The sequence below is a fragment of the Rhea americana genome, unplaced genomic scaffold, assembly GCF_003343005.1.
Source record: "Rhea americana isolate MKP2758 unplaced genomic scaffold, rheAme1 scaffold_567, whole genome shotgun sequence".
Classification (NCBI taxonomy): Eukaryota; Metazoa; Chordata; class Aves; order Rheiformes; family Rheidae; genus Rhea; species Rhea americana.
Window position 1 is genome coordinate 81,760 of NW_028186720.1, and position 24,704 is coordinate 106,463.

Here is a 24,704-nt window from a genome sequence, read left to right on the forward strand (position 1 = left end):
GCCGGCCGGCGGCAGCGGCTCGGCGCAGCGGCCCCGCCAGGTCTCGCTCTGGTTCCCTGGTCGCGTCACGCGCGTGGAAAGGCAGAGGAGTCGGCGGGGCGCCAGCCCGGCCCTGTGCCCACGTATTGCACGGGCTTCGCTTTCCTTTTTTCATGTTTTTTTCGCTCGTAATTCTCTCTCTCTGTGTTTTCTAACCCTTTTTTAAGCCATCAAGCAGTGGCTATCCAGCGGTGCTTTCCTGAAGGGCTCGAACTGAGCTGTGCGTGTCACTGGGGGGCGGAAAAGGGAATAGCGTAATTCTAGCAGAGCCGAAATAGAAGCAGAACTGGAGAACTACAATTTCAGAGGTGTTTTCCTCACCCAGGGCTACATATACCATGTCTGCATTAGCTGATGGGTGCTACAGCAAACGGGTGTTACGCTTGCATGAAACACTCACGTGTTTCTGAAGCTTCAACATCTGCTCAGGATTTGACTACAAAAATATGTAGTTCTGTTTGAAAGATTTTTGGTCAGCAAGAAGTGGAACTGAACCGAGGTTTTCCCTGGTACATGAACTGGAACAGAGCTGCTATGCCCGAGATGGGATGAGGCTTGGAGCTAATTCTGTATATGGAATTAAAATAGCGTTTCTCCCTACAAACAGAACATCCAGTTTATACGGAAGACAGCTTAATCGACATTAAGCAAGAGGAAGAGTTGTGTGCCGCAGATCTGCAGGATGTGGAGGGTAGAGAAGCTCCTGAAGAGCCCTGCCTGGGTGAGTAACTGCATACCTCGGAGGGGAAAGGAAGCCGAGGGATTACACTCCAAGCTTTGTATCTCTCCTCATGTGTTCCAAATCTTTCATAAAAAGCTCACAGGTTTCAAAGACACTTGTCACCAGTCCTGACTGATAAGCAGCTCGTATTTCATCTTTCCCTTCTCACAGTCATTTTTGAGTTTGTAGAATATGCGGCTGTGTTTCATCTAAGCTGCACAGCGCCTGTTTTCCTGCATATCCAGCATTTTCAGGCTGCCTTTTGCCTTCCTCCTTCACCTTTCCTTCGTGTTTTTTCTGACATGAGTGAGCACAATAACATCTTGGAAGTGCTCTTCCTGTACCTGGTGAGACTGCTCAGCCCAGAGACTTATTTCTTGCCTCCTCATTTTGGTGGTGCCTCCTTGCATTTCAGAAACMTGTGCTGCTTTGGAGCGTGACTGTCCTCCCTGTACAAAGGGTGGCAGCTCTAAGTGTTGGCTCCATGTTGGCTGATTTTACTTGGCCTCTGGTGTGTTATGCAATCTAGGATTTTTAGACCTTTCCATCAGGTTTCATTAATAAGCTGGGTTTATGGGAGCTTGTATAAAATCTAGGGTTGACATGTAGGCAAGGGGGAGAACATTTCACAGTTATGAAACTCTGACCTTAATCACTTTTGAGGTGCTTGTCATGAATTTTCTCCTCCAGTAGAGCAAGCATTTTATGAGCCTGRCACTTCCAGTCAGACCAAGAAAGGCAAAGATGTTCATGTCACAGAGCTGCCAGATGCAGAGGGTGAAGACCTCCACACAGGCCCTTACCCAGGTGAGGATTCCCTGGAAAAACTTCTAGTGTAGGAATTTCTCTCAGGTGGCCCTCAATGGCTGTGCCTTCCCTGAGGCTTTCTCAACGCTTTTTCTTGTGAACCCCCAAATCTTCCATGCTTTGCATCTTTCTCTAGTGTCTCTCTGTTGTATACATTCTCCCCAATGAACAGGGTTTCAGAYTTGTACAACTGATGTTTTATCTTGGATTAAACAAGAGGAGGAGCCACACCTCCATGAACAACAAGACTTGGAGGAAGAAGAAGTCTCTGCGGATCCCAGTACAGGTCAGTAGTAGGTTTGATCTGAGATTTCCAGGAGCAGTAGATCTCTGGCACATTTCTGATATGGTATTAAAAGCCGTGGCCAAGCAATGYTAGCCATGAATTAACTGGTAAAAAACCTCAGTCTACTAGTTTATATTTTTTTATAGAATTTTGGGGTTCTGTCAGCTGAAGAGTCACCTTCTTCCCTCAGGTGGCCTAAAACTGTTATAAACACCATCTTGGTTTTCTGTTTAGGAAGTACAGTTGTGTGCTTAAGCCTTACAGATCGACTTTGTTCTTCCACCTGGGCTGTTAGTGTCTAGGCCTGGAACCACTGAACGTGGAGCCGTGACTATGTTCCCAAGCAGGAGAGCTAACGTGGTGCAAAAAAGAAGGCAGCTTTAATGCAGAGCAGTTTCAGGACATGCTGAATGGAGATGTCCATGCTAACATTCATGCAGAGGTGTTTTTTGTACAGAACACACTTGGAATATGGATCATGCTTGAGATGCAATTAATGTGCTTCATCTTTAGATCAAGACTTAGCCTCAAGGATGGGCTGTGTAGATTTGGATAGGGATATTAGATACAATCTCTTAGGCCACAAGCCAGGACAATTCCGTATAGCTCTTAAGTGCTTAATTGGCAAAGAGATGCAAAGAGATCTGTTGGTAGCTCAAATTCCTTCACTTCATGTAAATAATGTAGACATTCATGAACAGATGATGAAATTGGTATAGACTAAACCAATGTATAAACACTCAACTGAGTGATGCTGCTGAGACACTCAATCCCTTATGATGCTAAATGTAGTGGAGTCTTGCTATAGCATCAGTCAGGTGTTGGAAGGGTCACAGATTTTAGGGAAGAGAAGAATCCTGGTGCACTCGAGAACTGGGCTGAAGAGCATTGGTGAAAATAATCTTGAAAATAGAACACTGGTTATGTGTCACAGGAAACAATAGTTCCTTACAGAAAGAAGGAATTTGCAGGTCAGGAAAATAGCAGGGAGGGAAAAGTTTGTTTGTTTGTTCGTTTGTTTCTGTCTAATCATGATTCTAGAGCTGTGGCTAAGCAGCTAAGATGTCAAGTACCTTTTGGGGATGGATTACTGGGAGTCTTAAATGTTTTCAGAAGAAAGMAGGAGAGGTGTCTAGGGGAAAGGCAGTCAACTGAACGCTCTTAGCCTGGGCACAGCTGYGCATTGAGCCTGAACTGTGTGTGAGCCCTGAGGTTCTCATGCCAGACATTTCTGTGGGGTAAAAGAACCTTCCTCTTTGCTCATCACTGATCTGAGCTTATCTGAGCACAGACAGGGCAGGAAAGCGTTTCCCTTCAGGAGTCCTGCCTGTAGAGACACTAGTTTACATACAAGAAGGGGTGCATTTGCACTGTCTCACCTGGCTAGCCTAGGTGTGTTAGCTTGGGCCTTTGCTTCTCTAGATACTTGGTGGAGTCTGCAAAGAAGAACTGAGAGCACTGAGGTGAGATGTTGTCCACTCTGTTGATTACATAGGAAACTTCAGGCTCAAACTCAGGGTATCTAAATGAAAGGGTATAAAGATGAGAGACATTGTGACTCTTTTTCCTAAAGACTGTTTTTCAGAGGCTTGAAGTATCTGCAGTGCTTTTAGATAGAGGTGTGAAGTAGCTTTGATAGGGATTGAAACTTTTGTATCCAGCCATTAAACAATGATATTTCTTACTGCAGTGAACATACATAAAGTGCAGAGCAAACTTGATACAGCATCAGTCATCTTTAAAGTGATACTCTAAAAATATTTGCTACTGCATCAGTGATTTCAAAATCAATTGCAAAGAGACCTTTTCTTTCTCCTGCAGATTTGTTTCAGTGAAATGCTGGTATTTGCCCKCCCCCTCAGTATTAATGCCTTCCATCTTTGCTTGTCTGTCCGTTGGTGCGACACAGCCATGGACTTGGAGGGGTAAGCTGTGTGATACTCTTAAGAGCCTTTCTTAATTGAAACTTAATTTTAATATCTGTCTGTTTTAGTGACTGATGAAAACACAAGGAGTAATCCTCAGGCAGAGTGTTTTGAAAGCACTGTGTGTGACTCCAATGTACCGGGAACACCTGGAGAGGTTTCCAAGGATCCCAGTCCTGGAGTGACGTGGGACAGTCAGTGGAATTCAGAAATGATGGAAGCAACCACCACCAGGAACAACACTGGAGATTACATTTGCAATGACCAACAGTTTGATGAGCACTTAGATTTCTTTAACACTCAGGAAAACAATGTTGAAGAGAGACCACATGCATACAACAAATGTGAGAGAAACCCTCGCCAGCAAAGACATCTTCAGACTCCTCAGGGAGCCCAAGAAGGGGAGATGTTTCCAGGCCCCATGTCTGAAAAAAGTCCCAACGACAGGGTGTTTCATACGCTGCGCTCACATCCATGTGCTCCAAGTAAGAAACGCATCAGGCAGAGGGCTGCTCGTGACTGCCGAGAGGGGCTGCCCCCAGGGCAGCAGCGGGTGGCCTGCACCAGGTACAGACGAARCCCCAAAGTCACAACTAGGTTTAGTGACCACAGCGACCTTCATGGAGGGGATCGGCCATCTGCATGCACAGAAAGTGGAGAGAACTTCCTTGCAGAAAACCTGTTAACCAGCCCCTGCCAGGATCACCCAGGGGACAAGTCAGAGGCATGTGCCATGTGTGGGCAACACTGCCTGCCCAAGGGCAGCTTAGCAAGCCAACAGCAGAGCCACGGGAAAGGGAAGCCCTACATCTGCAGTGACTGTGGGAAAAGCTTCATTTGCCATTCCTGGCTTGTTAGACATCAGATGACTCACACAGGAGAGAGGCCGTACAAATGCTCAGTGTGTGACAAAAGCTACAGGAGAAAGGATTATCTTCTAAAGCACCAGCGCCGGCATTCGGGAGAAAGGCTGTTCCAGTGCCACCTGTGCAGGAAAAGGTTTGTGCTCAGGAAGAGTTTCATTAAGCATCAGGAAAGTCACTTGCAAGAAACAGAGGTAACTTTAGGCAGCTGGAGTGGCAGTGACATCAGGGCATCGGTAACGCCCTCCATGTAGCAAAGCCTGTCCAGCTGAGAGTTTCACAGGCTGTTTGGATGTTGCCTGTGCTGGGCSGGAAGATGGGATAGCAACAGGATTGCCCAGCTCTGGGCTGGACCATGGAAGGAGGAGGGTGTTGAACAGCCGTTTGATCCCCCTCCAACGGAAGGGAGAACACTAGATATTTGTCTTTCAGGCTGATTTGAAGTGGTTTGGGAGCTGTTTTGCAGCTTTCGCTGGCGACTGTATCTGTTGCTGTTTGGGACATATTGGAGCTAATATGAAACCTGCAGTCCTCAGAATTACTGCCAGCAGGGGAATCTGCTCAGGGGAAAAATCAGATCGAAATATGAATAGAAATAGAAAATTAAAATGCTTGCTAAATGATCTTCTCCTTCAGGAACTTTATTTTTACTCATATTTAATATTTCTTAAGGGGGAGTGAGAGCCTGACATTCTGTGACATTGCAGGGATAAAACGCATTCCTTTTAGTAATAAAAAGTTCTAGATGCATTATCTGCAACCTTGTTGTCAATGCTGTTCAGCCTTTTAGTTCAGAGCTCATTTAATCTCAGTTGTGACAAGCTACATTAAGCRGCCATTTTACTCGCATGTTTCTGCTTAAGTTTTGTTAGGATGCTTCTTCTATGGCTGGAAATTTCTCTTTTTGTACTGACAATTGTTAGGGATATTCTGTGAGCTTGGAAGTGAGTCATTCACAGAATCACAGAATGGTTGAGGTTGGCAAGGACCTCTGGAGATCATCTGGTCCAACCCTCCTGCTCAAGCAGTGTCACCTAGAGCATGTTGCACAGGACCCTGTCCAGAAGGGGTTTGAACATCTCCAAGGATGGAGACTCCACAACCTCTCTGGGCAACCTGTTCCAGTGCTCTGTCACCCTCACAGTAAAGAAGGTTTTACTCATGTTCAGACGGCAGTTTTTCCTCATGTTCAGTTCCAGGTCTCTCAGCCTTTCCTCATATGAGAGATGCTCCAGTCCCTTCATCAGCTCCATGTATTTCTTGTACTGGGGAGCCCAGAAATGGATCCAACACTGCTGGTGTGGCCTCACTAGAGCAGAGGGGCAGGATCACCTGCCTTGACCTGCTGGCAACACTCTTCCTAATGCACCCCAGGAGACTATTGTCCTTTTTGGCCACAAGGACACATTGCTGGCTCATGGTCAGCCTGTTGTCCACCAGCACTCCCAAGCCTTTCTCCCACAGAGCTGCTTTCCAGCAGGTCAGCCCCCAGCTTGTACTGGTGCCTGGGGTTGTTTTTCCCTAGGTGCAGGACTCTGCACTTGCCCCTGTTGAACCTCAGGAGGTTCCTCTCTGCCCAACTCTCCAGCCTGTCCAGGTCTCTCTGAATGGCAGCACAGCCCTCAGGTGTGTCAGCCACTCCTCCCAGCTTGGKATCATCAGCAAACTTGCTGAGGAGGCACTTTGTCCCCTCGTCCAGGTCTTGGATGAAGAAGTTGAACAGGATGGGACCCAGTCCTGAGCCCTGGGGGACGCCACTAGCCACAGGCCTCCAACTAGACTCCAYGTCACTGATAACAACCCTCTGAGCTCTGCTCTTCAGCCAGTTCTCAGTCCACCTCACTGTCCACTCATCTAACTCATACTTCCTAAGTTTCTCTAGGAGGATGTTAAGGGGAGACAGTGTCAAAAGCCTTGCTGAAGTCAAGGTACACAACGTCCACTGCTCTCCCCTCATCTCCCCAGCCAGACGCTCCCTCAGAGAGGGCTCTCGGGTTGGTTCAGCGTGGTTTCCCCTTGATGAATCCGTGCTGACTGCTCCTGACCACCTTCTTGTCCTTCATGAGCCTGGACACGGCCTTCAGCATGTCCTGCTCCATCGCTGTACAGGCGAGGGAGTGAAGGTGAGGAAGGCTGAAGCAACAGGAGATGCTCTGGGTCTCCTGTCTCCCACGCCCCTGTTTTAGAGGCACGTCATTGCTCTGGAAAACGCGTGTAAACAACGTTTTACGTGGGGAATGGTCGCCCCTGCCCGCAGAGGTGCCTCCGGGGCACCCCGCGGCCCCGCTGCGGCCGGAACCCGCCCCCGGCCCGGCCCGGCCCGGCCCGGCCCGGAGCAGGCCGCAGCCGCCCAGTGCCGTTGCCATGACAACGGGAGGGCGCTGCGCCGCCGCCGCTCTCCTCCCTCCCCGTGAGGTCACGGCCGTTCCCTCCAATGAGCGTTCTCCGCCTTCGTTTGCCGGCCAATGGGAGTGAGCGTGCCCGCCCCGCCCCCTTGCAGGGGTTGCTCCTCACGCGCTGATGTCGATTGGTTTCCGCGCTGACCCCGTGCACGAATGGAGAGGCGTGGCGGGCGGAAGGTGGGGCAAAGAGAGGCGGCTGGCCAATCGCGAGGGGAGGCGGGGCGGCTGCGCTCCGCACGCGCGGCAGGCGTCTCGCCTGATTGGCCTCCGCCCGGCGGCGCGGCGGGGCAGGGCCGCGCGGAGGTAAGATGGCGGCAGGGGGGAGGTGGTGAGCGCTGTGCGGCGGCCGGGCCCGCCCCTCTCCGTCGGGGCCCGCGCAGCGCCGCGCCGCGGCGGAGGAAGGCCGCGGGGCGGGGAGTCCTCTCTCTTCCTGGGTTCTTGGCTCACGCCTGCCCCGATAATTCTTCTTAGCAGCGACTGTTTTTGGTCCCCTCCTCTCAGTACGTCCCGTGTCCTCCTCCGTGCGAAGGCCTCCTCCTCCTCCTCCTCCCCTTCCTCCCCCTCCTCTCTGCTTGGCATCCCGAGTGTGGCTTCCCTGGCTCCCGCTGGCTCCAGCGCGYGGTGATAGGAGGGCAGCGGGTCTTCATTGCAGTTCCCCACGCGCAAACCCGAGCTCTAACGTTTAGGAGATAKCGCTCGGCTGTTGTTGCCTTCCGACTGTGTCGTGAGCTTGTGATGGAGCGTGTTAGGGTTCCTCGTGGATACGCTCGTTAAGTGTCTGTCTGTCTATATATGTACATGCATTCACAGTAGAAGTTACTTTAAGCATAAATCTGCATAGTAGTGGTCCATTAGGCTGATTTTAAAGATTTTTTTTCCCCTTCAGATCACAGAGTTGCTCAGAGGCAAGGCAGCTGTATGGTGGTGGTTGGCCTGAGGAAAAGGGAACCTGACTTCTTCCCTCCGTGTCTTACAGATGTTGGCTGTGGTGAGATCCACCTCTCTTTCAGTGAAGCACAGCAGTGTGTTTCACTTCTCCGGGATTTCACCTCTGTCTTCCATAAACATGTTTTTTTCTTGAGATGTTTAGGTCTATTTAATATTAAGACAACTGTTGACTTAAAAACYCTTGAAACCCTCCTCCAGGCACATTATTTTTGGATTTATTCCTGTTTCTCATTTTACAATGGTTTATTGCTCAGCACTGAACTGTCAAAATGCTACCAGTGGGGTGTATAAAAACAGTACAGTTACTTTCTATGGTTTTCCTTTACAAAATAAACCCCTTTTAAAGCAGTGGATTCACAACATGGGTCGTGACATGGGAACACCTTCTAAACATCAGCGACTGTGTTCTAAGCATTTTGAGGACAGTTCTTTTGAAATTGACCCCTTAAAAATGAGAAAAAACAGACGTCTACTGAAAGAAGCTGTTCCCAAAAAATTCATTTTGGGTGAAGATGGAAACTGGCTTGTTGGAACACCTCGAAGTTTCTGTGGTGGAATAAGTAATAAAACTCGAAAACGAATCCGGAGTCCYGAAGGCTTCAAGGTAATTAACGTATTTGCTGTTATATTTACTTCTGTTTAATTAAAGGAGGATAATAAGTGCCTATTTGCTTGTAAAGCTCTTCAAGGAAGCAAAAATATGTGAAACATGCTATTTGACACAATAAAGATGATACTGGTGATAAAACAGGTTTCGTTTCTCTCTGTGGTCAAATTCCAATTTTATGCCTAAATGTCTGTTAGGGGAAAAAGTGTGATATTTGTTGGAAATCCAATCCCACTTCATGCTGTAAAGTGGCTCTCTTCCTGCAAACCCGTACTTGTACACTGTAGTTCTTACACAGGTTTCCTTTAGATTCACTGAGCTGGTGGCATAGTGTCTGCAGGGTGAGTGTTTGGGGCTGTGAGACAACACCTTGACTTCTGCTCCAGCTTTTTTCCTGTGTGTTTAGCTTGAACTGTGATCCCACCTAGTGACAAGTTTATAAGACTTAACTAGCTGAATGACTTTTGCTGGCAGCAGGTTTGTGCAGCTGGCTCTGTATGCTGTGCAAGCTGCACAACTTCTGAACCGGTGAGATGTGTATCTGGTTGAAAGTCAAAGTACAATTTATTCAAAAGCAAACGTACAAAACTCAATACATATACAAACACAGGATGTATGCATATACAGTATGTAATATATAAAGGTAAAGGTAACTGTAGCGTGTAAAGGCAAAGTATAAATTCATTCTTGGTGTTCCTATATAGATAGCRTGTTTCGGAAGCACAATATAGATTGAGTATTGAGTATTAATTCAGCTCAGCAGGTTGCAATTTAAACTTCAAGAGTAAAATGCTGTCAAAAATACACTGGTGCTAAGAAAAACACATCATGTCTAGGCAGTGAAAGAGTGGGTAGAATAAGATTGCAGTGATAGTAAYTGCATTCAGCACTGTTCACTTCAAAAAAAAAAATCTAGGTAAGTTGAAAGAAATTCAGGGGAAAATAACAGCATGTACTTTAACATTTCTCTGTCAAAAAATGCAGTATTCATCTCAGTATTTGTAGGGTGCTTTTTTTCCCCCCTTTGTTTATCTTAACCTTTAAMTTTTATTATTAAGGGAAAAACCTGAMAGTCAGATCTGATACGTCYTGAGGCAGGTCARCYGTCTAAGATGCTTGAAATACACAARAATGTATTTTCTTTCTTTGGGGTGGGTGTCTGCGGTGACTGTAGTTTTTCTTCRCCACCAATTTTTGAGTTGGTTATTTTAGAAAATCATTGTTCCAGCTGAGTCGCATCTTTAAAATAATTTTGCTAATTCTTAAGTGTATATATAGGAATAAAATTAAAGATTGGTTAAAAATAAAGATTGATATTTAAATTCCTTAAGTAGTATCCTGGATATAGAGTAACATAGATGCTGCTAGAAACAGTTGGCTGATGATTGCATGTTTGACACTGTTTGACAGAGAGGGCTTTCAAGGATGTACTGCTTGCAAATGGCATTGAGTGTTGAACACTTTCTGTTTCTAGGACCCTGGGACATTTGATAATGTTGCAGCCCATGAGGGGAAGAACTTAGAAGATTGGCAGAAAGAACTTTACGAAAAAGTGATAAAGGAGAATTATGAATCTTTAACCTCACTGGGTAAAGGTTAGTTTTGTCTTTCTTGCTGGAGGCTGAGAGATGTGTGCTGTTTCTGGACTGGCTCTTGTCTAACAGTCTTCAAATCATTTGATTAGTGCTTAGATACTTCTGAATCTTTTGTGAAAAAAGATAAGCTCCACACTGTTAAAGACTGAAGGACAGTCACTTTTCTAATGCCTCCACATCTGCTTTCTCCCTGCACTCTATTGATGTTCAGTCTGTGTGCATGTGTGATACCTGTCTTGTGTGATACAGATAGAGTAAGAGAGAGTGAAAGCCTCTCCCCTGGGAAAGGGGTTCAGGTAATTATCTCTGATGGTGCCACTGATAAAACAAAAAACAAATGGAAGAGATTGAGATACACGACCTAATGAGCTGGTTACGTTAGTATGTGTGTTTCCATTCACTTACAAATTGCAGAAAGTATTATTGTTCTAATTTAAATTTGCATTTGGAAATGTCACTAGGAGTTTGCGATGACATACAGTACCATGAATCCTATGGATTTGTTAATCATAGTTAAAAAGCAGKTTACACTTCATCTCTAGCAGCCTCAAATCCCCAACTATATGCAGTTTTTGAGAGTCAGTAAAGATTATTGAACTATTTTGATGCAGAAATAGTTAAACCAACATGGATGATGTTCCAAAAAGTTATGTGTTACTGTTAGTTTTAAGTGCTAATTATACATTTGTTTTAGGTTGTTGTCTTTTTAAATACCAAGGTGTGAATCCTTTCTGGCTCCTCAGTTTTCAATTGATCGCTTTGATTAAGAGAAGAAAGAACCTGCTCTAATTACAGGCTAAAAGTACATTTACTTGTCCTCCAGGCTAGAGGAAGAGAGCTGCTGGGAACTCCAGCAGTCTCAGTTGTTTACTCCTGCTTATGTTTTGTGACCCTCTTTAGTTCTGTGTGAGAAATGCTGATGTAGCCTGGCCTCATTCTGTTGYTATTTTCCGCAGTCTCAAATATGAAATTGCTTTGAAGCTTTAGAGAAACAATGAGAGAATCTAATTCAATTTTTTTTTTACATACTTTCCATTTTATACAGTGGAAGAGCTGGACTCTGCAGACAGCAGCCTCTATTTTTTGTACAACTTTGATCTTAAAAGGTGCTGTGTATTGAATTAGAAGGGGTTACTTGAGGGGAAAATAAGTTGTATATCAGAAAGACAGGTGGGACTGAACTATTACATATGTGAACCATACAGCTGAATTAAGTTTTTATGGTTGTAATTAGTCCAGACCCTTTCCTTTTTGAACATTTTCAATCTTTTGGATATAATTTCTGAAATACTTAAAATAAAATTAAAATTAATAATAATAATTAAAAAAAAAAAAAAGATGGAAGATAGGTATTGCCCCCTCTGCTTCCAGACCACCCTCTTTGGTGCCAGAGCAGCTGCAGCAATAGTTTGCTCTTCTCACTGGCTTTTTTCTTGGAGGGAAARAGAGAGGTGTATTTAGACAGTGGGTCCCAAGATGTTGCCTAGTGCTGAGACCTTTCCCTCCTTATACTGCCAGTTTCAGATTGTCTCTTTCTGCTCTTACTCCATCACGGTTTTTGTCTGAGCACCCTCTTCAACTCCAGCATTTTCCCTTTATGTTCTTGTTATGATTTCTCTCCYTTTGCCTCAGTTGTGCTCACTATCAGGTCTCATACTTGCCCCCCACTGCCCCTACTTTGCATCCTTTTCTTTCTTTCTGCTTCCAGTRTCTTACCTTTCATGCACGTAAGTCAGGCAACTTTCTTCTCCGCGCTGCTCTGCCCATCATGCAGCAGCAGGACCACCGAGGGCACAGGAAGACCCTCCCRACTGCAGTGCAGTTGCTCATGCCCCAGCAGGCGGAGGAGGAGGCCGGGAAAGTCCCGTTCCAGCCCCACAGCTCTGGATTTTCTATGCTTAATCCTGTGGGCATCATGTCAGCACCCAAACTGCAAGGGTATGGAGGATATTCAGCACATAGGGAATGATCAGATAATTTCCTGAAAAGAGGGGGGGGAGTGAGAGAGAATCTGCTAGGCCTGTAAAAATGGAAACTTTTAGATGTTTATAATTGGGGCAAACTTGCACGTTTTCACAGCACTCAGAATACAGGTAGCACCACAGTGGTGCCCCCCTCCCCGAACAGCAAGTCCTTGCTTCACAGCATTAACGGGTTAGAGCCTGTCWATGAAAAGGGTGCAGGAACTTCTTAATGTGTCAGAGCAATGCATTACTTATTTCATCTTACTCAGGGACTGACTGAACTGTTTTAACTAAATTTATAASAGAATTCTGAATGGATATTTCATCTCCAATTGGTTATAGGTTAAATATTGCTAAGTCACTGAAAGCAGTGTCTAGGCAACCTTAAATATAATTGTTGGATGCCTGCTCAATCCATAGTGAACAGTGATGAAAAGAGAGGAAAAGGCTGTTTCTGATTGCTTGACTTGAAAGCTCTTTCATTTAGGTTTCTTTGGGAAAGAAAAAGGCAGTATTTTTCATGTAAATTAATGAAAATGAGTCATGTTCCCCAAAAAAAGGGCAAACGTAAACTATAGGCCTTGGAGACTGAAGGGAACTKCTTGATGAAAAACCTTCTTCAGCACCTGTCTTTGTGCAACTTTGCTGCAATTCTCTGCATGCATCAAGACAATTGAAGTAGGCTAGGCAACATATTTGTAATTAAAAAAAACAGAGGAAAAAACGACATTTTCCATTTTGTTTGCTTTATGCAGACCATCCCGCTCCCCAAAATGACACCCAGTCACAAGAAGYGCTGCATGTCAAGGATCAGCAAGATATTGAGGAAAGATACATTTCTGCAAGTCTTAGCACAGGTGCGTGAGGTCTAAAACCAGTCAAAAATTAAATCTGCAGTACCTTGAAACTGCATAGGCTTGTAGAATGGTGGGGGGATTATAGCATACTCTTGCAAATAAAACAAGTTTTGTATAAAAAAGGTATAGCTGTARTCACCAAGATTTTTTACTCTTTGGAGATTTTTGTTAGATCAGGTCAGATAAAGGAAACGTGTGGAATCTTTTCATTCCAGGTTTCGGTGGGACTGTGATCACATCTGAGATGCAGAGTCATGCACAGARTTCAGAGAACATAAAACTGCATGGATCATTTTCAGGAGAATCCCAAGACCTGAGCTGCCACGTTTTGGACCAGGAGGTAACTTTTGAGAGTTGTCAGAATTCAGATGCAGATCAGGCAATGGGAAGCAGAACAGGTAACAACGCTCTTGGTGACAGAGAATCTACTAAATTCAAAGAGATTCATTTTTACCAGGAAGGCCACACAGGAGAAAGACTTTATCTGTGTATAGAATGCAAGAAGACTTTTAAACTGAAAATAGGACTTCTAAAACATAAGCAAATTCACACCAAGAAGAATCAAATATCGTCATACATATGTACGGACTGTGGTAAAAGCTTTGGTCGGCATGCAGATCTGATTAGACACCAAAGAACTCACACAGGAGAGAGGCCTTATAAATGCACAGAATGTGAAAAAAGTTTTACAGAAAAACCAAGACTTACGAATCACCTGCGAACGCATAACATTTACATGTAATCCATGTGCCAGAAGTTCCATTCATTYGTGAAAAAAGCTACCCAGAGATGATGGCTTATAGTCGTATATTGATTATAGGGGAAGCTTTAAGATGAGAGCAGTTTTATTCAATTGACTCAAATTCAAATATGAAATGCATCTGGTTGGTGCCAGCTTAATAAACATTGATTAGTAGCAGATTTTAATTAGTGGCCAGATGATTCATATCTGGGAGGGGGAGTGTATAGAGCTGTGACTGTACCAAAGGCATGATTAAGGGAAAAAAAAAAAAAAACAGAAGCACCAGACAGCCTATACTGGAGAATGCCTGTATTAATGCAGGAAAACGCTGGAAGCTTTTCAGATACGAGAAGACTGTGAAAGATCAGCACAAAATATTTAGATCAGAACAGGAATGTCCGCAGAGTTATAAGCAGTAAAATGGGGCTTCTGAGAGCTTACAATACGGTAAATAATTGCGCTTGATATAAGAATAGCAAAAAGATGTTAGTTCAGCACTTAGAGTAGTAGGACAGTAGTGGTGGCAGGGAAAGCACAGTTGCATGGAAATCAGAATCACACAGGTGCTTCCAACATCTGCTTGCAGTGGGTGAGGTGCTGGATTTGGTTCTGAGGTTCTGGAGAAGAGCAAGGGTGTATTCTTAACATATGTGCAAAGTATATGTAAAATTACTGTTCTCTGTAAACTAAAGAAACAAGTGATAGCATCATGTACAGGGACAAGATTAACAAACAGAAAGAGACAAGTCCTGTGGAGACAATGTTGATAGATCATGCATCTTCTCTCTACASCATGGGGAGGATCTGCGGTATTTTTTGCTTATTCCAGTTGAGTGCAAAGATTGAAAAACTAGTGTAACTTCCTAGTTCAAAGCACCTGTTTTGCAGTAAGACCTTGAATTAAGGTGCTATTCTCAGCTTCCTATGAGAAATAGTAGGAGCAGGAAAATAAGGGTGCAGTGATGARGTGTGATAAATTCTGAAGGCCATTGTGTAACATGGTTGTCCACATTAGGATTGTACTAAACTTGRCCCCAAGAGATCCCTGCCAGTCCTAAATATGGGTATAGCTTACAGAAAWTTTTTTCCCCGGCTTCTCATTATTTCTTTCTCATAAATTGCCTTGGGACAGCTTTTTTTGTTGTTGTTCTCCCACATAATTTAATATCTCACTAGTCCCAAGCAGAACCTCAATGAAAGAGCTCCTGCCTCCTTCCCCGCTGTTGTGCAAGCGCAGAGCTAAGGAGCGTCCATCCAGGGAAAGCCTGGGCAGAGGCGGTCACTTCGAACAGATCTTGTATGCTCCGAAATGCAAATACTAACGCTTGTGTAGCGGGTTAAATGGAGACGGAGATTAAACGGGGTTAGAGAGGCAAAGCCACGCAGCAGTGGGGCTATTCTAAATAATGATTATGTGTAGTTTCACTTGTTCAAGATTCTAAGCAGATCTCAGCATTAGCAGTGGACACAGTGAGAATGGACAGCCAGAGGAATTATGGTTTCTGTAAAGAATATTCTGGTTTTATCTGAATGGTAAATATTCAGATTTGTAGGGAAATGTGGAGTCAGACAAACAAGGCATTTCAACATAAAGTTGATATCCTAAGAAATGAGTGTCTGAAGTACTGGAACTAGGAGACTTTATCTGTGATTTTTGTGAAAATCTTATGTTCAATTTGCTATGAGTAAAAGGGCTTTGATTTGGCAAGAAAAGTATAGGTAACATCCTTCCTGTCTGACCTGAGACTTGGAGCATGCACAATAAGAGAAATGTGTAACTTTAAGGTTAGAGATGTCTTCTAAAGGGCTTGATGAAGTATTTTCTCCTTGTGACATTAAAAAATGCAGAGATTTTAATGGGTTTTAAATGAAAAGGAAAATAAAAGGACCTGTCAAGCCTTTCAGCTTTGAAGATAAGTTTTACTGACTTCGTTTCTAACAAATACAGATCCTCTTTCAGTTCCATTGATATTAGTAGGAATTTTGCTTTAATTGAGAATAGGCTTAGCACCTTAATAATTAAACAAATAGTTTGTGTGCTATAGTAATCATTCTCTCTCAACACACTACAGTTATATAATATAAACTCCAAAATCAGTTATTTCTGAAGCTGTATTTAAACAGTGTCTTTTCAGACTCCATGAAAAATAACACTAAAACTTAAAGTGTAATAAAGATCTATGCCCAGTGGTAAGGGACATGACACATTGTTAATACACARTGGTTACTTGGATGGGACATTTCTGTTCCTTCTGTATCCAAAAAGCAATTCACTGTAGAGCAAATTACCCTGTTTTCAAGAACATGTTTACCTATATAGAGTAAAATGCCCTCTTGTACGTGCACTTTTATTGGTCAGTGCATTTCTTCAGGTACCTTACTGTGTTATGAGACAAAAATGTCCCATCTGTTACCATGGCTAAATAATCTGCACTATAAATATACTTCTTAAATTAAATATGCTATATACATATATATATATATATACACACACACACACACATATAAATATATATATATATATATAGCATAAGTTTAGCATCAGAAAGCCCAGCAACATATGCCATTATCCTAGTCCAAAATGTAGACTAAAGTAGAATAGAACAAGCTTGATTGAAGTGTGATAAAAATACAGTAATTCTTTAGTCTAGTATCTGGTAGAAATACTTGGGAAGTCGAGATAGGAAACAAGTAGGAGGGATGTATACACTAGCCATTCCTTGCCTGAGTCTTCCTATAAAAACACATGTGCAGGAATCGTGAGATTCTCTGAATTCTTCTCTGGGAGCTTTTGTTTCAATTCTCTTCAATCATGGAGTCTGACCTTCTGTAGAACAAATTCTGTTCTGAACCTTGTAGCAGGGAGAGTAAGAAATCTAAGTGATTATCAGTATATTTGCCTTTAGAAATACTCTTCATGCATCAGGAAATACCAGCTACTGCGTAAACTGTTGTTTGTGCAGTCACAGAAAAAAAGTCAGATCCTTGGCAAATCAGGTATTTATTAAAGAGAACTTACAATTCTTTTTTTTTTCTAAAATAGTTACTGGTCATGTTCAATCTAAAAATGTAAAGCTTACCCTGATATATAACACCTTATTAAGAATAACAGTGACAGAAACACATTCAAGAATAAAATATTTGTAGTTTTAAGAACTAAATTCTGCTAAGTGGTAGAAACAAGCTCTGGATGTAACATATGAGGGTTTTCTGCCCTGTTTTGACTGTGCTTTATGGTTTGCCATCTTAAGTGTCCTTTTCCATTCTGCTCTGTTCAGCTTATAAATTAAAGATTATCTGGCATTTTATGACTAATGTTGACAATAGATTGTTTCTTTTTAAAGTTTTTCTGTACTTGTCTCTTTTTATTGATCTCCTCAAATGAAGAATCTCATCTCCTGTGTTTGACTGGTGCCTTTAATGCTGTGGGTGCTACTGAAATGCAAATAAATAATGAACTACACATGCTGAGATTTTGTACATGCCGTTTCTGGGAAGAAATCATCTTTCATTCTTGATGTGGTTGTTTTTTAGCAAAAGCAATCAAAAAAGGAATCTCTTTCCCAGGCAATCCCATCTGTGTTTGTATGGTTTCAGCCTTATCTTGCTTGACTCGCACAATACTCATAATTTCTTTTTGCCTCACTTTTAAAACATGCCAGTAGCACTTTCCTGCCTGTTGTTGAATTTGGGAGCATATGTGTAGGAAAGRTTGTGGGGTGCTTTCTGTAATGGCCAGGTGGCACCTCGAGGTAAAGGGAACCACTAATGCCAAACTTCATCCTTTACGCCTTCCCCTTCTGTCGCTGGATCCAGCTGCTGCTCAGATACRTACTCATCAGCAAACCCACTGCTTCTCTTCAGGGAGTTACAGATTATTCACCCTCCCAACAACAGGTCTAAGCCCCAAGACAGTTCTGTTTTGTGGCAGAAAAGACCTGCTAAAGCARGGTCTAAAGCGCGCAGAGGGCCTTGAAGAGCATCACCCTGCTTTGACATGGGATTCGCCAGGCTACCAGTTTGCAACAAGGTTTTAAGCCAGCACAGAGATTTGAGGAAGATGCCAGATTTCCAGCGCTGAAYGGTGGATTCCTCTCACCACAGCACAGATGAGCACGGAGGGATGTTGCAGGTTTTTCTCAAGACCTCCCTTGCRTGACTGTATCCAAGGCTGGAACCATGGTCCTTGCTGGGAAAGGAAGCTCCGTTTTCCTTGCTCACTCACCACCTAACCTACCCAGTAAAACCGCCAAGACCGTGTAAGGGTGCCACTCGCTGTGATGGGGCCTGGAAAGGAATTCCTGCTGGGATTTGGGCTCCTGTGCWGTGGGCTCTGCACCTGGGCTAGTTATCTGCTTGCTCCTCATGGTCCCTGGGAGGAGCGGGTGCTCCTAAAGCATGATTTACCTGTAGATGGGTACACCAGGGTGAGATGAGGGGTGCCCTAGAGGTGCTCTTTTCCCTCCACAGGCCATACRGAGAGTTTAGCCCATGAGATCAGTTATAAATGTGTATTACAGGTAAGACCAGGTAAAATTAGTCATACCCAGAACACTGCTGAACTATCAATGTGTAAAAGAAGGTGTGATGCAGAAACTGTATTTTTSACACAGTTAATGACTGTTCTTGGCTGCTGGTTAGATAATCCACAATCCTTGATTTAGGCCTAAGCAGGGGACATGATCTGCTTCAAAATGCTTGAGCTATTTTTTCACAGTAGCCATAACAAGCTAAAATTCAACATCCATGTAGGAACAAAAAGCGAATAAACACAACATCTGTTATATTAGCATGTTTCAGCTAAAAAAGATAAACTGTATGAGAAAGAGAATGTTAAAAGTGAATTAAAGCAGCAGCTAAAGGTAAATGGCTTACAGGGACTGCTGAAGTGGTTTAAGACAATTTAACGAGCTTAAAAGTAAAGATGTGCTGCTTGTCAAAAAAGGCAAAAAAAAGAAATGCACAGACTCCCCACTCCCCAAATAGTCACGGTTTAACACAGATAAAATAAGTTACTAGAAATAAAAAGGCATCTGTTGGAGAGTGGAAATCATCTTCAAACATACAAGCAGGACTGGGGATAAACCTTGGTGAGCTCAGTATGAAATAATTGCAAGGCAAGGTGCAAAGAGTTTGAACTGTCTTGGGAGGAAAAACTAGGTTTAGTAGAAGCATCCAGCAGAATGTGAAGCAAAMGCAAACACTACAGAGAAAAGGAATGGCAGTTTGTAGTATTAAAGAGACTAACGCGTTCACGCTGCCGTTACTCGCAAGGCCACGCTATCGCATCTCGAAGGAGAGCACAGCACGTCTCTCCAAGCGACTCGTCTGGTGCATTTCACGCGCTCATTTTCCTTTGCTCGCTTTTGCCAGTACTCAGAGGTGAGCTGGATGCGCCCAGCCGCCTTCATCAAATAAAATAAACCTTGGACCAGCAGCTTGGATGGTCACTGAGGTGACCCAGGTGGGCAGCGCCACAGCCTTTGCTTGCCTGATGGGGCCGGCTGCCCTCCATCCCTCCGTGGCGCTCGGCTGGTACGGTGCCGGCCCAGCACTTGGCGCTGCCTGACCGTGCACGGCTGCAAAGRCTGCTGCTGCTGGGGAACGCTGTAACGGGGTCCGACTCTAGGTTCCCGCTGAGACAGAAGTTCAAAGCTAAATCAGAGTGAAATAAGTTTTAATGACACGCAGGCAGCAATTTAAGCTCGAGCTGGGTGCCTCCAAAGAGGGGCAAAGAGACCCCTGGGCAGTTACACCCTTACGAGCTAAATCCTCCCCCCTTCACGTGACAGGTCAGAACCAACGGCGATATTGGAGTTCAGGCTSTTCCAGCTCCCGGTKGCTCCTTTCTGTAGTTTCCAGGTGTGTCCTTTACTTCTTACCGCACTTCCGCATAGCTGTTGATGGATCTTTTGCTCCCTTCGTGGCCCTGGGAACCAGTCTTTGTGGTWACTTTTCTTGCATAGTTGTCTGGCTCTTCTTTTACGAAAGCAAGGTCACAGCTTAGGCCTAGGGCTTCAGCCAACTTAGCCACTAATGCAAAGCAAGTTACGCTAAGGGAACCTTATAGGCTGCTCGGCCATGGGAGTCCCCAACTGGTGAACATATTACGTATCCACTCGCCCTCAAGGGTATGATCCTGTCTTGCTTGGTAGATTAGGGTTTGAACTTCCTCTTTTGGTGCGACCATGTTCTGAGGTTTGAGTGGATTTTAGTTTTAATTTCAACATAATCTTGGGCTCTGTTACGGATAATTTGGAATAGGCCATCTGAGTAGTAAGTAAGCTTATTAGCAGCCTAATCATTTTGATAATTTGATTCTAGCCTCTATAGCCCAGGCTTGATGTAAAGGGCAGGAACATTGCCAGTTAACATGTCCTGCTGCCCTGGGCCTAGTTACACTTCCTCAGCTCCAGCCTTGAGCATTATTTATCCACTGGCCTCGGCAATACTGGTCACACCAACAAGGGTCACAAGGACCACAATAATTACATGTCACCCAGAGCCACCTATGTCAGTGCAATCTTAATCCTTCCCTCCTTAGAGCAGCATTTGGGAAGAGGGCACTCCTGTGATGGTGATAAAGACACCAGTGAGGGCAATGATGTCCTTTGTTTACGCTCTGAGACAGTTGGCTTGGCCAAGCAACCATCAACTCATGTGTCCATGTGGCCCTGGAAAGAAAACAAGTGTGGCACGTATTGGTAATTCCTTCAGTTTTCAAGAACTGGAGTGGGTTTGTCTTCCAGGGTAGAGGTCTCATTCTCCTGGGAAAGTGGTAATTTCTTGACATGGGAATTATGGATCCAACGATTCTTCCCCACCACTTCTACAGCAAAGAGGTTAATAAAACAACATATGATCCTTCCCACTTAGGTGTCAGCTTGGATTTTTGAGAAAACACCTTTACTAATACCTTATCCTCGGCTGTAAATTATGCATTTGTACTTCTCGGAGTACAGGTTGAAACCACCGATTCTATTCCCTTTTCCTTTTAAAAYTTTCTTGTAATTTCAAGATACACTRTGATAACAATTCATMTCCATCTAAGAGGCTGGTTCGAGCTGGGATATAAATTCCCAGTAATGCTAGATGTCTTCCAAAGAGAACTTTTGATGGTGACAACCCCAAGGGTTGTCTAGGGGCATTCCGGATGTCCTATGGGACTGTATTTCAGGTAACAGAGCTACCCAAATGAAAGAACTAGACAAGCCAATTCTGATTGACCTTACCCACCGTTTCCTCAGCAGCCAACATACACTCAATCCCAGGGAAGTAACTGTGGGAGRGTGTCCCCATTCYAAGGGGCTCTGCAAGTTGGCAGACCCRCTGTCATCTGCAAAGAGCCCAAGATGGTCTCCAGGGCCAACCTATTTATAACYTTCAGGGGAAGGTGGAGCTGGAGTCACGAGGCCAGTTGCAGTTCTCTTCACGCAGTCACACTCCCTAACTCTTGGCTGCGGCAGGGTTCAGCTCTCTTCCGTTGCTAATATGACGATCACACCCACAGTCATGGGATGGAGGGTTGGCCGAACACCCCCGGCGGCAGGCTAGCTGCCTTGAGCACTCTTCAGCACTGAAGAAAGGAATTTTCAAATGAATGCTTTACTCTCGCAGCAGTTGTCCCAAGGAGAGATCCCAAAGCTGGGGTAAGGAGGAGTTAATTCCAGTCCACAAGGATTAGCACTGCCCCAGCAGTGAAAGCAGGTGTTGTCTCTCAAGGTCCTGGCGCCCAAGCAAGCCTTATCTCAGAGTCCTGACATCCTCCCTTTCGGAGTATGAGACACAGGAATGCAGACTGCTTGTAACTGGCACCAGATTGGGGGGGGGGAGCATCCCCCCACATTCCCACCCCTCAGCCCCACTGATACCTTCCATATCGCGCAGTTGCAGTGAGAACACCTCTTACTTACACAGGAGTATAGACAGCTGTAACAGTGTCACTTGCCAGGGTTTCAGGTACGTGGCTTATTGCGAGGAATTTCAACTATGGCTATACCCTTTTCTGAATCAATTATTCACYGTCCCTTCTTCAGAATGAATCCCAAATACTTCACCTGTGCACAACATAGCTTGAGCTTAGATKGAGATGTGCGATGCCCTTAGTTGCTAATGCAGTGCGTAAATGTATAATATCCTTTAAACAATCATCATAGTTTTTACTTGCTATCAATAAATCATCTACATATTGTATTAATACTGAACACCCTCAAAGTTCGATATCCACAAGATTGTTTTTAAGTACATGCAAAAAGATAGTCAGAGAGCCAGCAAATCCCTGTGGTTGTCTAGTCCAAGTTAATTGCTGTCCCTTCCAAGTGAAGGCAAAAACATCTTGGYTGTCCTCAGCTACCGGTATACTAAAAAAGGCAGTCATTAGGGCTGTCATTAAATCAATCATGGTAAAATAGGTTGCCTAATGGGGTATTTGAAATAATACAGTTGAGGGRTCAGGAACTACTGGGTATGGAACAATTACATGTTGGTTTATAACCCTTAAGTCTTGTACAAACCAATACTCCGGATCGCCATCAGAATCCCACCCATTCTTTTTAACTGGCACAATCAGTGTTGTATGGGGATTCGCAGACTCTAAGGATACCCAGTTTGAATAGTAATCAGTTTGGTTTTGGATACTCTTCTCCACTTCCTTTGGGACTGGGTATTGTTTAACTGCAGGAGGTAATCCCCCCTTTGTTTTGATGGAGGCTGGAGTAGCCGATTTTAATAGTCTGATGTCCATTCTTGAAGAGCTCCCTAACTTTCTAGGAACTGATTCTAAACCTGTCAGAAGTTGCAGACTAGTTGACCCTGGTTCTAGGGTCTCAGCCAGGACACGAGCCCGTTACTGCTGATTTTATCCCTTCTGGCTGTAAGCAGATCTGAGTACCCAAGGCTTGCAAGAGATCTCTCCCTAAAAGGAAAGAGGGTGAATCTATGGAAATTATAAAAGGTCTCCACACTCCTTTACCTCTAACAGTGAGCAATAAGGGCCTAATTAATGTTTGTCTTTTCCCATTACTCTTTGTATTATTAATTTATCTGCTGACTTGCATCCTTTAGGTTCAAAATTCAAAAAGGAAAGGGTAGCTCCACGTCTTTCTGAAAGGCAGCACGTCCTTCTGGTGTAACAGCCACTCYTCCCAGTTTGGGATCATTAGCAACTTGCTGAGGGGGCACTCTGTCCCCTCATCCAGGTCATGGATGAATAACTTGAACAAGACTGGACCCAGTACAGAACCCTGGAGGACACCGCTAGCTATAGGCCTCCAACAGGACTTGCCACCACTGATCACAACCCTCTGAGCTTGGCCATTCAGCTGGTTCTCAGTCCACCTCACTCATCCAACCTGCACTTCCTGAGCTTGCCTATGAAGATGTTATGGGAGACAGTGCCAAAAGCCTTGCTGAAATCAAGATMGACAACAGCCACTGCTCTCCCCTCATCTCTCCAGCCAGTAACTGCCTTGGAGAAGGTTCTTGGGTTGGTTCAGCACATATTTCCCCCTGGTGAATAGCTGCTGACTACTCCTGATCACCTTCTCTTCCTCCACATGCTTAGAGATGACATCCAGGATGAGTTGTTCCATCACCTTTCCAGGGATGGAGATGAGGCTGACCGGCCTATAGTTGCCTGGGTCCTCCTTCTTGCCCTTCCTGAAGACTGGAGCGACACTGGCTTTCTTCAGTCCTCAGGCACCTCTCCAGTTCTCCATGACCTTTCAAAGATGATGGAGAGTGGCCTGGCAGCAACATCCGCCAGTTCCCTTGAAACTTGTGGGCGCATCCCATCAGGACCCATGGATCTGTGGGTGTCAAGTTTGCCTAAATGATCCCTAATCTGATCCTCCTYGAACAAGGGAAAGCCTTCCTTTCTCCAGACTTTCTACCYTGTYTCCAGGCTCTGGGATTCTTGAGGRCTGCCCTTAGCAGTGAAGAYGGAAGCAAAGAAGGCATTYAGTAACTCTGCATCCTCTKTTACCAGGGCACCCATCCCATTCAGCAGCAGGGCCACATGCTTCCTAGTCTTCCGTTTGTCACTGATATCTTTGAAGAAGMCYTTCCTGTTGTCCTTAACATCCCTTGCAAGACTAAATTCCAGMTGGGCCTTAGCCCTCCYTGCYGCATCTCTACATACTCTGACTGCAGTCCTATAGTTCTCCCAAGTAGCCTGCCCCCTCTTCCACAGTCTGTGTACATTCTTCTGAGTTTTGCCAGTAGCTCCTTGCTCATCCATGCAGGTMTCCTGCCCYCTTTGCTGGAYTTCTTGCTCATAGGGATGCACTGCTCTTGAGCTTGGAGGAAGTGATGTTTGAATGTTAACCAGCTCTCTTGGACCCCTCTTCCTTCTCGGGCCCTAACCCACAGGATTCCTCCAAGTAGGTCCCTGAAGAGGCTRAAGTTTGCTCTCCTGCTTGCCTTTACACCCAAAGCTGCAGCGTAGGGACAGAGAGAAAAACAGCAAATCTCACTCTAGGTGACATCTGAATCCATCATGCAAAGGAAAAGAAACCCCCATCTCTTTGCAGGTGTCTCACGCTTCTCACCAGCTTCCCCGGCCCAGGAGCGCCTGGCCAGMGTGCCTTCACCTGGTGGTGAAGGTGGCCGTTCCTTCCAGGCAATGGAGGGGAGCACTGGGGGCAACGGGGGCGAGCGGGATTGGGCAGCAGTGGAGACAGGCAGCTCCGTGGCGGAGCGGTGTGCTGCCAGCTGCRCCGCCGCCACGGCAGACACACGCGACCCTCCCGGATGTAAGGGCCGCCAGGGGCCCGGGGCGGCTGCCACGGTAACGGCCCGCCTCCCCCCGCCGAGCTGGCGGGTAACGGCCCGGGCCCCAGGGGCTGTCATGGCGCGGCCCGGAAGCGCCCGGCAGCGGGCGCGGGTTGCCATGGCGACGGCGCGGCCCGGAAGCACCAGGACAGCGGGCGCGAGTTGCCATGGCGACGGC

The 24,704-nt window shown here is 45.1% G+C and overlaps 2 protein-coding genes across 6 annotated transcripts in view; both read left to right on the top strand.

The window, feature by feature from the left end:
* The window catches only part of LOC146587786 (uncharacterized), a 7,840-nt gene extending 2,449 nt beyond the window's left edge, over positions 1-5,391 (top strand). Inside the window, exons 2-5 of the mRNA XM_085318992.1 lie at positions 628-760; positions 1,454-1,567; positions 1,740-1,853; positions 3,847-5,391. Of these exons, the coding sequence (XP_085175118.1) occupies positions 628-760; positions 1,454-1,567; positions 1,740-1,853; positions 3,847-4,895 (1,410 nt within the window). The 3' untranslated portion in view covers positions 4,896-5,391. The remainder of the gene's footprint in view (positions 1-627; positions 761-1,453; positions 1,568-1,739; positions 1,854-3,846) is intronic.
* A 1,938-nt stretch (positions 5,392-7,329) lies between these two features.
* Positions 7,330-17,219, top strand: LOC146587787 (uncharacterized). Of its 5 annotated transcripts, none has more exons than XM_085318999.1 (5): positions 7,330-7,346; positions 7,930-8,595; positions 10,073-10,193; positions 12,913-13,014; positions 13,230-17,219. In XM_085318999.1, exons 2-5 carry the CDS (start codon positions 8,230-8,232, stop codon positions 13,754-13,756), a joined length of 1,116 nt encoding a protein of 371 aa, XP_085175125.1. In that variant the 5' UTR covers positions 7,330-7,346; positions 7,930-8,229; the 3' UTR covers positions 13,757-17,219. The 5 variants fall into 5 exon arrangements, with proteins under 5 accessions (XP_085175125.1, XP_085175124.1, XP_085175123.1 ...); XM_085318998.1 differs by lacking the exon at positions 7,330-7,346 and adding an exon at positions 7,355-7,543; XM_085318997.1 differs by lacking the exon at positions 7,330-7,346 and having other exon boundaries at positions 7,355-8,595.
* Positions 17,220-24,704: the final 7,485 nt, after the last annotated feature.